A 14676-nucleotide genomic window follows, 5' to 3' on the forward strand; every position below is an offset into this window, starting at 1 on the left:
GGGAATGGATTTCCTAGCTCTTTACAAGGTGGAAATCTGCAGGACTTCTCTGCAGGAATTGGAAACTGGCTATTCATTTTCAGAAATAACCCATGTGTGGCATTCATGTGCTAACTCGGCTGATGAATGCACTATTCTTGTAACTAGGTTGGAGAAGAATTACATGAAGGGTATCATTAAGATGTTAAAATGAGTGCATTACATATGTTAACAAGTGTATGAACCCTGTATTATATCTGGCAAACGGGGTGTTAAATCCTTGTTCAACCAGCCAGATGTCTCTGCAGCTGCTGCTGGTATTGCAGAGGGAGGCAGCCACCTGAGACCCCAGCTATGAGCTGGTGCCAGTGATTTCCAAAGCATCTGGCTGTACAAATTCCTTCTTCTATGCTCTGATTGACAGGTACCACATGGATCACACAATTCACATCACAGCACAGGTGAGATTTTCAGTCTGATAAGCTCAGACTCCAGCAACGTCATTGACCTTTTCAGAATATCTTTGCAGCTGAGAATGTTCTCAGTTGGAGCTAAAATCTGTTTATATTATTATTATTATTATTATTTTTTGAGATGGAGTCTCACTCTATTGCCCAGGCTGGAGTGCAGCAGTGTGATCTCAGCTCACTGCAACCTCTGCCTCCTGGGCTCAAGCGATCTCAAGCCTCAGCCTCCCGAGTAGCTGGGATTACTGGCGCCTGCCACCATGCCCAGCTAATTTAAAAAATATTTTTAGTAGAGATGAGCTTTTGCTGTATTGGCCAGGCTGGTCTCGAACTCCTGGCCTGAGGTTGATCCTCCTGCCTTGGCCTCCCAACGTGCTCGGATTACAGGTGTGAGCCCCTTCTCCAGGTCTATTTATATTATTTTGTAAGTTGGAAAAAAAAAACAAAAAACAAAAAACTGTAGTCAAACAATCTTAAAAACAATTTAATAACATTCTCTCCTGAATTGGAATGTTATCAAAGTCTTGTTTAGGGCAGTTATTCAGCTGAATTTACAAAGAGGGGCAGGCATATCCTTTGCTGTAAATGTTTAAATTGCCTGGAGCAAAATTCCCATAACTACTTAAAGGAGTTGAAAATACTCGTGTTTATATTTATTCTTACACAGTACCATCTCTCCTAAGTGGCCCTAGTTTGTTGAGATTGAGCCAGCTCTGAGACATCTCCCTCCTCCTTAAGTTTGGCAAATATGCTAAAACGTTTGAAAAGATGTTTAAAAGATCTGAAGGAAGCTGATCTCAATGGACCAGAGACCAAGTCTGCACAGCCAGGCTCCTGGGAATTGCACTTCTTGGATGCTGAGTTCAGGAGAGGCAGTACTAGAGACCACAGTTACACAATCACATTGATCTTTTGTGTACTTTGTTTCCTGGAGAAGAAATTGTGTAATCCCAGCATTTTTTTATGAGTTAAATAAAAGTTGAAATTAAAAAAAAAAAAATCACATTGGTTGTTTTCCTGTCTGTTTAAATGTACTCTGACAGCAAAGATGAAAAGTTAATGCAGTCTACATAGAAAAATACCACAATGAGAAGATTTTTAAAAAATATTGTGAAATGTCCTCATCTCTATTGTTTTTAGACATTGGGGTTTCAAATCTGCAGACTGCGGCGGTGTCCCAGGCTTGTCAATGTGGGACAATGTCCACTAGGTGGCAGTATGTCAGAAGGTTTCTTTTATCCTTGAATGGGCAGAGATTGGTTGCTCTCTCTGGTAGTTTGGGTTTTTTTTGTTGTTGTTTTTTTGTTTTTTTTTTGTCTTGTTTTGAAGGGTTAAGTAAAGCTATCATAATTTACTTGTTTAAAATTGCTCTTATCTAAAAAGGCATAAATTCATTGCAAGGCCTACTTGTTACAGGGTGACCATGAATAAGTTTATTCATTCCTGTGAATTTTCTTGGTAACTTATTGTAAGTAATGATCCTAATTGTCATGGTTGCTTATAGAAACCACGGGGCAATTCTTTCTGCCCTTTGCATGTAACAGATGATGAATATGCTGTATCCTGAGAAGGTAGATCACAAATCCTCCTGGGGAGCTGGACATGGTGCTCATTAGCCAAGAGAAGAACTTAGGGGTGCCCTTTGTCCAGCTTCCTCAGCCTGGGAACTGTTTCTGGCTTCTGCTCCAGGCTGTTTGTTGCTGAAGTTACCTGCACTTCTCTACACAAATCTACAGGCATTCTGATGGCGTGGGTAACATGTGGTTGCGTTGGATGTTTATTCAGAGTGTTAACTAACTGGTTTTTGTTAATTTACAGCTGGCTTAAAATAAGATAAAACATACATAAATTTTTTAAAAGATCTCTTTCATGTGAATAATTTGTTCAGAAGAAAGGAGTCGGGATGTTCTTTTGTAGTGTTTTCCCAAAATTAGATTATCAGAACTTTCTGAATTCAAAGAAACCGGCAGTGCCGTCTGAATGATAAGATTTGGGAATAAAGAACTATAGAAATTTTAAAACACTCTAATTAATCTGACAGATGTAGAGGACTAATGCGGATGAAAAGAAATGTAAATGCAAAGCTTAGAAAATGAACGGGATTGTCAATTGGGGTGAAGTTTTGGGTTCTTAAGAAGGACTCCTATAATCCTGAAAATGAAAAATATTAGGGGGCCATCAAAAGGTCTGTGCTTGGCATGTGTGAAGCAAAGTCTCTGATCTTTGAGAAGATGGCAACACGGAATGGCTCCTGCTCTGTGGAGTGGACTCGATAGGGTCATGTTTGGAGATGCAATGTCCCTTATCCACGTCCTGCAGGTCTTAGTCTTGGGGGTTCATCAGCCATAAACATGGGTTGGCCGGTTCTGAGCCAGTTGTTTTCTGAAGCCCCTGGAAATTCTGAGATCATATTTTCTGATGTCCTGGCTCCTTTTTGTCAGATCCCAGGATCCCCAGATGCCAGTCAAGGTGAGCCACTTTTTCAGAGTTACTACTTCAGGGAGGGAATTGCGCTAAGGATTCCTGGGCATACTAGTGGTATTTTGTCCCAGCTTTCATGAGTGTATTTTATGATGATACCTTGTAAAAGGATATGGGTGTATAGATCCAGAGACCAAAGTCAAGTCTCAGCTTTATTAGGTGAAGCCTTATTGTCTCTCTGCCTCTATTTCTAAGTCTGAAAAGTGAGGTTAGTAGTAGTTATGGTTTTCCAGCCTCTGATTCTAATAAAAATAAAATATGGTAACAAGGAAAATACTTTGCTGTCTACAAATGTAAGAGGTTATTAAATTTTCAACATGTGGAATATATATGCAAGTCGTGAGACTACAGTAAACCCTTAACTGAGATGTCACCAAACAACTATTCATGGGAACACTTAATTAGTCACAACGTTTCTCAGCACCTGCTACATCTTAGTATCATCTGGGAGCATCTTTAAAAAACTATCGAGTCACTGTCATACTAATTGGGTTCATTATCCTGGCTGAGGTTGGGGTCAGGGTATGGGTGTCTTCTAAACTGCCTAGGTGGCACTGGAATGCATCAAGTACTACCTACAAAACTTCAGTTACAATCTCAGAAGACACCCTAAAAGTGTAGTCTTAGAAGAATGTTATTTTTTATGATTGATATATGTGCACATAAATAACAATGGTTTTAGAGCTCAAAAAGCTGGGGTGCAGATACAGACACTGGGAATACTTTCTTTGTACCTTGAGGTTCTAGACACGTCATGTGCTCTCTTTTTGACTCTGAAACTTACCTATAAGGTTTCTGAGGGGAATTGCAATCCTTCGACACCCAAAAGATATAAAATGAGAGCATCATTACCTCATGGGTCTCTAGCTAGAGTTTTAATTCATCCTGCATCGTGAAGCTTTTTGTTCTTGTTTTGTTTGTTTGTTTAAGCAGACATTGAAAGTGCATCTGAGAGGTCCTGCTGGTTACTGAATTTTCTTGAAACAAAATGGGTCTGTAGCAACTCTGACCTAGAAGTTTCTGATTAAATGGGAAAGAAAAGTTCATTCCCGGGTAGAAGAGGACAGACTTTCCCTGTCCCTTGAATCTGTGGCTTGAATCTGCTGCTGCTTTGGCCTGGGTCTCAAGCTTCCAGAAAATCTCCAGTCTGTGCCTCTGTGACTCTTTTAGGATGTGAAAGGGATTGTCATTCTTAGATGAGGCCCCAGGCCAGCAACTGGTGCTGAATGCAAATTCTCAGGCCCCACCCCAAATCTACTGGATCACAAACTCGGGCTGGTCCCAGCAGCCTGTTTTAACATGCCCTCCAGGAGGTGGTGGTGCAATGCATACATGCTCAAGTTTGAGGACCACTGAGCTAGGACAAAGATGCTTTTCTTGTTTTTCTTTTTCTTTCTTTTCTTTTTTTTTTTTTTTTAGACTGGGTCTTGCTCTGTCACCCAGGCTGGAGTGCAGTGGCACATCACAGTTCACTTCAGCCTCTACCTCCTGGGCTCAAGCAATCCTCCTGCCTCAGCCTCCTGAGGAGCACAGGTGCATGTCGCCACACCCAGCTAATTTTTTAAAATTGATTTTTATAGAGATGGGGTCTCCATATGTTGCCCAGGCTGGTCGCAAACTCCTAGGCTCAAGCGATCCTCACACCTCGACCTCTCAAAGTAGTAGGATTACAGGCATGAGCCATCATGCCTGGCCTGGCTTTCTTGATGATAGATGTGTTTGTATAGAAAACTCACAAAACAGGTATTTGTAGATATATGCCAGACTTAGTTCTGCTTCCATCTCCCCTTCCCTGTCTCTCCTCTGATGGAAAGGCAGATCAGAGCTAGAGGGAAAATGAGGGGTAGCATTAAATCTCAGAATTACTCTGTCACCAAGGTTTCTCTTCCAATCTGGAAGAGCCAGTAATTGAGTAAAGATATATTGTGTATATATAACTATATAAAGATATACACAATGTTTAAAGATACACTGTATATCCAGCTTTGCTGGCACCAAAGTGAAGAAGAGATGAGCGGAGGAAGGTCTATTCCCTAAGGCCACCCATCCACCTGCCTGACAAGAACTGGGTAGAAAGAAGAAACTGCTATCAAGGCACGTCCCTGTTGTGTGTCAGATCCCTCCACACACTTCGACACTTCCATAGCACTTGCACCTGCTGCAACAAGAAAATGCCCGGAAGCCACTAAACAAGTGGCAGCGTTTGAAGGATAAGGGGCCCAATGGCTGGGAAACTGCAGATGGGAGAAAGACAGCACAATTATACTCACATTTGCAGCAGGTAGTAGAGCACCATGAGCAGCTTACTAATGAGATTTTCCTATAGCCTTAAGGGAGAAAATAAAAACCGGCAGAAAGAAAGAAAAAAAAAAATACACTGTGTATCTATAAGTCTGTCGTGAAGGCAGGGGAGACAAAACCAGGAAATTCCAGAAATTGGGCGCCATTGAGGTCTTGAGGAAATCTTGGAAGACTGGAGGTTGGCATGAGTGGGGAAGAAAACGAGGCCTGGTAAGGGCCACTCAACCCAAAAGGGGCCACCATGTGCCTAAATACCTGTCCTACACACAGCACTCCCAGAGCTGTGCAGTGCAGTGCCTGGGTCTAAGCAAAAGCGGAAGGTGGCTTTTGGGTGAGTCCTAGGGTTTCTTTTGAAGAGTCATCCACACTGTGACTTTAGAACTTCAGAACAGATCACTACAGTGAAGACAGCTGTGCTGTCTCCTCCGATGGTCATTAAAAACAATGTAGATTCTTGTCTCCCTCTCAGAAGTTTGGAAGCAGAAAGAAGAATAAATGTTATCTCCAGAATCCTTCCAGCTAATAACAATTGAAATAATGTTATTGCCTCTATCTATCTATCTATCTATCTATCTATCTATCTATCTATCTATCCATCCATCCTGTATCTCAAAGCACTCCTTTCTAGACAGTTAAAGAACTTAAGCTGCATGGCCTATCTTTCAAACATCATGGGGAGAATGGTTAGCATGAATAGTTATTCCAGTAATAGGGGAAATTAGGACTCTCTCTGGAGTGGTTTTTTTTTTTTTTTTTTTTTTTTTTTCAGTATCCATATAATAGATATCTCTTTTGTTTTTTGTTTTTGTTTTGAGATGGAGTCTCACTCTGTCACCCAGGCTGGATTACAGTGGTGCGATTTCAGCTCACTACAACCTCCCCCCACCCACCTCCCGGTTCAAGCGATTCCCCTGCCTCAGCCTCCTGAGTAGCTGGGATTATAGGCACCCACTATCACACCTGGCTAATTTTTGTATTTTTAGTAGAGACAGGGTTCCACCATGTTGGCCCAGCTGATCTTGAACTCCTGACCTCAAGTAATCCGCCCACCCCAGTCTCCCAAAGTGCTGAGATGATGAGTATATAATAGACATCTAAATTTACCAGGTACTATGCTAAGTGCCTACACACATTTTCTCCTTTAGTCTTCACAAGCACCCTGTGATGGTGTGCTGTTAATATCCTCTGTTTATGCAGGGACTTGAACCAAGGCGAAAGCCTGAGCTTTCATCCCCTCCACCTTACTCTTGCCCTAAGATGTGACATTTTAATGTCAGCTAATGGCTCGATGCAGGTGGTCATGTGGTTACCTATTTCATCTTTTATTCTCAGGATTCAAATGGAGATATGCAATTACCTGTACTCTTTATGTTTTTTCTTTTTTCTGGCTTGTGCTTCTAACCCTCTATTTGTGGCAATATTTTAAGTTAATTATTGGTACTCTAAAGGCTCTTAGACTTCCATATAGTGCTTTAAGTACACTGTAACTTTAAAGTAAAAATTAACCACTGGGAGCTAAGCATCATTCTCTTTCCTGTGGGCTGAGCTTTAGTATTATAACAGAAATTCACTAATGAAATAGACATAAAAAGAGCCTTCCAGAAGATTTAAGAGGGTCATATATTCTGTGTAATTGTTATTTTCTTAGTTAACTTCATCTCCATTTGTGTACCTGCTACAGATTTTTAATTATGTTTAATTACGCAATGGTTTAATCTACATCGTCTTTTATTTCCTCTTACTGTCCAAAGTATTTTGTTTGAAGTTGGGTATGGTCTCAAACATGTCAACACCAATTCTTTGGGGTGAACTGCCGTTGATAGCCGCCTGGTACACATAGGAATTTCACTGCCAATGCTATTATGGCACCTTTGGAAGGAAAAGAGGGTTAATTTGTTGCATATATAACAGCCCTGAATTCTTACTGCTTTACAGAAAGAATGATTTTACAAATAAAATTATTTTTCCTTTTTATTTCAGGAATTACAACATATCGTTGGATCACAGCACATCAGAGCGGAGAAAGGTAAGCATGGATCCATATGTATGTATGAAATGCCACAGGGTCACTACTCTTTCGGCTATAATAATATGGTTTCTCTCATCTCCAGCGATGGTGGATGGTTCATGGTTAGATCTGGCCAAGAGGAGCAAGCTTGAAGCTCAGCCTTTTGCTCATCTCACTATTAATGCCACCGACATCCCAACTGGTAAGCTCCATTTGCATCCAGCCTGAAAAATATTTTAAGAGTCATGTATCAGCCCATTTCAATACTGAAACCTATTTTTAGTCTGTCACTGAATTTTTGAGAGCCCTTCCTTCAAAGCCAAAGGAGAGACCATTCATCCTCAGGTGATGGCTCACATCCCGGAAACCGTGATTCTCAAAAATGTCAGAATGGACATCATCACCCCATGCATTTTCAGATCATCAGAATGGATGCTTATTTTAAATGACTGTCAGCTGAGAGCCTGTAACCTGGAAGGACCATCCTTTGTTACGCTCATCTGTACTTTCCCAAGCTAAAGTTGACACAGCCCTGCTGCTGACCTCAGAGGTGAATGAATTCATCAGGTAGTCACATACTCAGCTATCTCCTGCAGAGGTCCAGGGAGGACACTTTAGATCCCTGTTAAGTTCCTTAAGAGACAGTAACCCTCTAGAAAATGAGATCTCCTCCCCCTTCTCCAAGGGCTTATCATTTTCTCTGAGTAAATGTTTAGCTCAATGGACTAGAGACCTGATTATCTTGAAAATGAGGAAGCCTGGAGCTCGCTGCCTACAGCTACCCTAATACACCAGTTATTCCATCACACAACCCCCACTGGTTACTTTGCCATGGGCTAGATAGCTATCAAAAAGATAACAACGTTATGATAGAGTGACTATTGAACATTCTTGTTATCATCATGCCACTAATGGAACACTTGAAGATCTTAAAGGGGGATCTTGAAGTGTCCTCCCTGGCACTCTGCAGGAGATGGCTGAGTCTGTGACTACCCGATGAACTCTTCCACCTGTCAGTCAGGCATTTTCCCTTCCTCATTACCTCTCATCCTTACTGCAATCCTGCAAGGTAGGGATTATCACGCAGATTTTGCAGACAGGGAAACCGAATGATACGTAGGTTGTCATTTGTTCCCAGTTCATGATGCTGGTAGGATTAGAAGTTGAATTCCCGTCCCATGGATTGCTAAGTGCATGCTTTCCATCTTCTCTATTATCACATAAGCAGGCCACAAGGTATTTGTGGTCAGTTGGCTTGGCCAGAGGGAAAGAATTCAAAGCCCTTATGTTTCTCTTTTCCTGTGAGAAGTAGATTCATGTAACTTCTAATAACAGGGGTGCTAAAATCTGACTGCCTGGGTTTGAGGCTCCATTGTACTGGCTCTGTGACCTTGTACAATTTATTGGAATCACTTACGCTTCAGCTTCATCACATCTGAAATGGGGATGATGATAGCATCTGCCTCGAGGGGTAGCTATGAAGATGAAATGAGGTAGAGTCCTAACATTCTTGTGTGGATGAACAGCCAAGTAAGCACTTGTGAGTGTGACTTGTTATTTTTGAGTTTAATTAAGTAATTATACATATTCCACCTTTTTCCTGCAAATAATTTAAGGCAAGTCTTTCTTGGAGTTAAAGAAAGTTCAAGTTTTGCTGAATTATTTGGAAAACTTTATTACGGCATGGATAAGGGAGGGATTTTTCCTGACCAAAGACACAGACAGGGAGAAACCAATTCTTTGGCTTTTAGAGGATTTTCCAAATGACCTCTCCTGTCCCAGACACTTGCTTCATAAATAGTTTTTTCTCTCTGTGTGTCTATGCATGTCTTGTGATGGAGCTACACTAATTTTCTCTGAGTGGAAAACTGTTTTGCATGTTAGCAAAGGCAATCAAATAAATATGGATGCATGTGTATTAATTTCTCTGAGTGGAAAACTATTTTGCATGTTAGCAAAGGCAATCAGATTAATACAAATGCATCAGCTGTGTGTGCTATTAATGTATTATCTTGTATCTTTTCAGTTCCCTTTAAATGGCATATGATAAATATTGCATTAGACTATGTGCCAAAGTCTGTTTGGCAATAGCAAGCGTGTTTTAGTTATCAGACTCTCTCTGCAGGCACCTAGCATCAAATCATTGCCAAAAACACAAGGCAAAACTCCTGGTTATTTTCTGACAGTTATTGAGTTTGTGACTGAGTGAAATGAGTTAGTGTATACTTCTGTTTAAGAAAATAGAATCTGTGGCTCTGGCTGGACCCACAATTCCTTGAGTCCATTTATTACCCAGTTTTGGCCAGTACTGGAGGTTTCAGAGGAAGTGGCTTTAAATTTGCATGTTCATTTTGGGGCTCTGTTTTATACTTATTTACACAAGTAAAATCAGAATCTGCTCTGCCTTATATGGACTGATACCACTTGCATTTTCAAAATGTCTTAGATGAAAATGTGTTGGGAAGTAGTTCATGAGGTCAGAATACATGGCTTTCTTTAGGAGGATACTCAGGCTAAATATTTGCAGACACCGCTCCTGCAGCACTTAGCAGGAGGGTCTGAAGTGTAGGGTAAGGGAGGCTGGGAAAGCTGGCAGGCTGGAGTCAGAGGTTGTCGGTGTGCCTCAGTGATGAAAATCCAGGTTTCCATGCGAGCCCGCCATGTGATCACTGCATACTTTTCTCATGTTTTTTCCTGGCGTTGTCTGTTTCTGAGTCCTCTCTTCACACTAACTGGCTCTGGTCCTTTTCACCCATACGTGCCGTGCATATTCCATTCTTTGCTCAGTTTCCCTCACTGACAATACCCTCCCTTTTCTCAGCCCATCCAAGTCTGACCCAAGGCCCCGCTGTCCTCTGGCTTCTCTGTCCCCTTCCTGAGCTGAACTCTCCTGCTTGCCATGAATTTCTGCAGCTTTCACTTGGCAGTTGCTTATAACTGAATGTCAGCCATGTGCTATGCAGCATGCAGAAGTGAAAATGCATATTTTATATGCTTATTTTCTATTTTCTCTACTATTAGTGGTAAGTGTCATTAGGGTACAGTTGGTTGATATAATTCTTAATTACGGACGGAGTGACTGTCCCTAGAAAGCACCACATACATATTGTGTGACTGATCAAAAGCATGAACCAGTGAATGTATGAGTAAGTCGGTGCACAAAAATAGAGAGATGTTTAGTGGGAAATAAGGGCACTTCTTCCACATGACTTACCTAACAATGGGAGTGGTAATCGGTCAAGGTTCCTGTCTTCTCCCGCCTCTCTATTTCATATTCTTTCCTTGCCTTCCTAGGCCATGTCTTGCTCTGACGCTAGCTGATTCAACCCATTGAGAGGGTAGACTTCTCTTCTGTTAAGAGATAACTACAAGAAAAAATCACTGATTGAACAATGAATTGACTACAAGAGTGGGATAAGAATGAGGGCAGCATGGGATAACTTGAGATGGGAAGCATCTTGAATTTCATGGGTTTTGTCAATGGATTCGAGGAATTGCTTTTACTAGTGTTCATGAGGGGTGTGATGATCATGCTCACTCACTTGGGACCAGATGATGGTATTTGTATCTGGGGTGCTTTAATCTGGGATGACCTGAAATAAGACCTCCAATGAAAAAGAAGGGTGTTTATTGTGGTGAGCCCAGGAGGCAAGAGGGCCTGTGATGACCCCGCTCCAGATAGGTTGTGGAGTTCAGGAAATACCCTGTTTCTGGACAGACAGATTGGAACCATTGAATTCTTGGTCTTCTCATGATGGGTTGCCCCACCATCGCATGGCCCTTGCTGCAATTTTTCTCCCAAGTGTTGAAAGAACTACCTATTTGGTTCCTGCAGCCTAGTTTTGAGGCTCCCAGATCACATCCCAGGCTCCCAGTTCTTTAGAGATAAAATAGTAGAACATTCTCTAACTTGTGGGTCTCTAGAGAAGGATGTAGATGTACAAGGTCCCCCAAACCAGACTAGGCTGGGAAGGTAACTAGTGTGTGTTTCCTTTTTTTCATTTGTTTTGTTTGTTTGTTTGTTTTTTGAGACAGAGTCTTGCTCTGTATCCCAGGCTAGAGTGCCATAGTGCGATCTTGGCTCACTGCAACCTCTACCTCCTGGATTCAAGTAATTCTCTTGCCTCAGCCTCCCTAATAGCTGGGATTACAGGTGCCCGCCACCATGCCCAGCTAATTTTTTGTATTTTTAGTAGAGATGGGGTTTCACCATGTTGACCAGGCTGGTCTCGAACTCCTGACCTCGTGATCCACCTGCCTCGGCCTCCCAAAGCGCTGGGATTATAGGCGTGAGCCACCATGCCCAGCCATGTGTTTCTTTTTCTCTATGAGGCTCTCGTAAGGATTCACTCTAACCAGAGAGTTGTCAGTTTTGATGGATCTCTGGAATCCACTGTAAGTCTTCATCTCTGGGGGCTGATTTATCTCCCTCAGCATCTCAGGGCCTAAGTTGTGGGTGGGTGTGACAGGCAGCGATGAACTTCTCGTGGCTGCAGAAACTCTCTCAACTCCAGTCTGAGACTCAACTCTGTTTTGTTTTGCTGATTTCAAACTGTTGACCACCTTAGTTTAGTATAAGTATTTACAAAATCCTCTGGAGGAAAAATGTATTTTTGTACTTTCCACAGTATTACAACTTTCCCACCATTAGTTACCAGCTTTTCCAGTTGAATAATACTGTCCACATCCATACAAATGTTTGATTAATTGGGTTGACCATAGAGGTATTGCCAATTTTTAATGACCCAGGAAATACACCAAGGAAAATACACCAAGGACCCGAAATATGAAAAGCATTGGACACATTGCTGGTTTAGAAGGTTCTTTAGAAATGTTTTACTGCACAGAAGCTGTAGCAAGAGGACCAGGTGCCACCTCATTTCAGGGGTGAGTAGGGCTAAATGAGAATTCTGGTCAGTCAGGAGAAGTTTTATAGACCTTTAGTCAGAAGGATTGTGTGAAGTTGTTAAGCTAGGGAGTGCAATGCTAAGAATATGTTCTTTTTGAGCTTCTCTGGGGTTAGCTTTTTAGTTGTACAAGCCAACGAGGGAGACATTTGGGCTACTGGAGGTGAAGAAAATAGATTATGAGAATTGAGTTTAGATGTCTGACCTTTCAGGCAAAGTTACTGTGACCCAGTTTTTCATCTCCTACTTTCCCTCTTCATGAATTAGAAGAGAAGGTTGAGGCTTGTGACATATGGAAATTGTCTTCCTATCCTAGTTTCTTGCTTTCCTGTCTCAGTTGCCTTTGGTGAATCTCTCCCTTCAACCTGGAATGACCTTTCTGCTCTCGTCTGTGTGGCTGAATCCCATTTCTCTTAAGTTCTCAGACTTAGCAGCAACTCCACAAAGGCATTCTTTACCCTTCTGGGTGGAAAGTTGTTCTTGTCTCTCCCTCTTTTGAGCTCCCATAGGAGTTACTGAACCTTGCCTATTGGTACTTATGCCTTACTTCTGTTGTGAACACATATCGTACTTACCCCGGTGCACTATAGGCGCCTTGAGGGCAGGAAAAATGGGTTTTCGTTTTCGTACCCTCTACCATGCCTAATAGAAGCACCAAGTACATCTGAATGTATTCCCCCCTTCTAGAAAGGAAATCCCAAGAAGTTATTCTCCCTTTGGAATAATGACTGTTGTGCTATTTTTTCTCCCTAACCTCATAGAATTGTGAAGACGTCCTTCTCTTTTAAGGACTGACTTTTAAATCATATGCCTCTCTTCTCCACAGGTTCCCATAAAGTGAGTCTGTCCTCTTGGTACCATGATCGGGGTTGGGCCAAGATCTCCAACATGACTTTTAGCAATGGAAAACTAATAGTTAATCAGGATGGCTTTTATTACCTGTATGCCAACATTTGCTTTCGACATCATGAAACTTCAGGAGACTTAGCTACAGAGTATCTTCAGCTAATGGTGTATGTCACTAAAACCAGCATCAAAATCCCAAGTTCTCATACCCTGATGAAAGGAGGAAGCACCAAATATTGGTCAGGGAATTCTGAATTCCATTTTTATTCTATAAACGTTGGTGGATTTTTTAAGTTACGGTCTGGTGAGGAAATCAGCGTCGAGGTCTCCAACCCCTCCCTACTGGATCCGGATCAGGATGCAACGTACTTTGGGGCTTTTAAAGTTCGTGACATAGATTGAGCCCCAGTTTTTGGAGTGTTATGTATTTCCTGGATGTTTGGAAACATTTTTTTAAACAAGCCAAGAAAGATGTATATAGGTGTGTGAGACTACTAAGAGGCATGGCCCCAGCGGTTCAAGAGTCAGTATCCATGCTCTTGACCTTGTAGAGAACACGCATATTTACAGCCAGTGGGAGATGTTAGACTCATGGTGTGTTACACAATGGTTTTTAAATTTTGTAATGAATTCCTAGAATTAAACCAGATTGGAGCAATTACGGATTGACCTTATGAGAAACTGAATGTGGGCTATGGGAGGGGTTAGTCCCTGGTCATGTGCCCCTACACAGCTGAAATGGAGAGGGTGTCATCTAGCACAATTGAAGGATCATCTGAAAGGGTAAATTCTTTTGAATTGTTACATCATGCTGGAACCTGCAAAAAATACTTTTTCTAATGAGGAGAGAAAATATATGTATTTTTATATAATATCTAAAGTTATATTTCAGGTGTAATGTTTTCTTTGCAAAGTATTGTAAATTATATTTGTGCTATAGTATTTGATTCAAAATATTTAAAAATGTCTTGCTGTTGACATATTTAATGTTTTAAATGTACAGACATATTTAACTGGTGCACTTTGTAAATCCCCTGGGGAAAACTTGCAGCTAAGGAGGGAAAAAAAAAAATGTTGTTTCCTAATATCAAATGCAGTATATTTCTTCATTCCTTTTAAGTTAATAGATTTTTCAGACTTGTCAAGCCTGTGCAAAAAAATTAAAATGGATGCCTTGAATAATAAGCAGGATGTTGGCCACCAGGTGCCTTTCAAATTTAGCAACTAATTGACTTTAGAAAGCTGACATTGCCAAAAAGGATACATAATGGGCTACTGAAATCTGTCAAGAGTATTTATATAATTGTTGAACAGGTGTTTTTCTACAAGTGCTGCAAATTGTACATTTTTTGTTTTTTCAAAATAGAAAAGTTATTAGTGGTTTATCAGCAAAAAAATCCAATTTTAACTTAGTAAGTGTTATTTTATACTGTACAATAAAAACATTGCCTTTGAATGTTAATTTTTTTGGTACAAAAATAAATTTATATGAAAACCTGCCTTGTGATTTTGTACTTCTCCTTCATGTCTCTTTTGCTGTGTGATCCTATTATTTTCAATATGGTAATGTGGCTTCTATCTCTTTCCAAAGGTTACTGGGAGAAATGCAGATTTAATTAAAAATTAGAAGCAGATTCAATTAAATTAATGATCCTTGGAATTTGAAAAGTAATTTGCAAGGAATGTG

General features: G+C 41.0%; 1 protein-coding gene across 1 annotated transcript in view; it reads left to right on the forward strand.

Annotated features, from left to right (window-relative positions):
* TNFSF11 (TNF superfamily member 11) overlaps positions 1 to 14378 on the forward strand; it is a 33826-nt gene extending 19448 nt beyond the window's left edge. Inside the window, exons 3-5 of the mRNA XM_007960252.3 lie at positions 7209 to 7254; positions 7340 to 7438; positions 12970 to 14378. Coding sequence (XP_007958443.2) covers positions 7209 to 7254; positions 7340 to 7438; positions 12970 to 13391 — 567 coding nt within the window. The 3' untranslated portion in view covers positions 13392 to 14378. The remainder of the gene's footprint in view (positions 1 to 7208; positions 7255 to 7339; positions 7439 to 12969) is intronic.
* Positions 14379 to 14676: the final 298 nt, after the last annotated feature.

This window comes from Chlorocebus sabaeus, chromosome 3 (assembly GCF_047675955.1).
Source record: "Chlorocebus sabaeus isolate Y175 chromosome 3, mChlSab1.0.hap1, whole genome shotgun sequence".
In the NCBI taxonomy this organism is placed as follows: domain Eukaryota; kingdom Metazoa; phylum Chordata; class Mammalia; order Primates; family Cercopithecidae; genus Chlorocebus; species Chlorocebus sabaeus.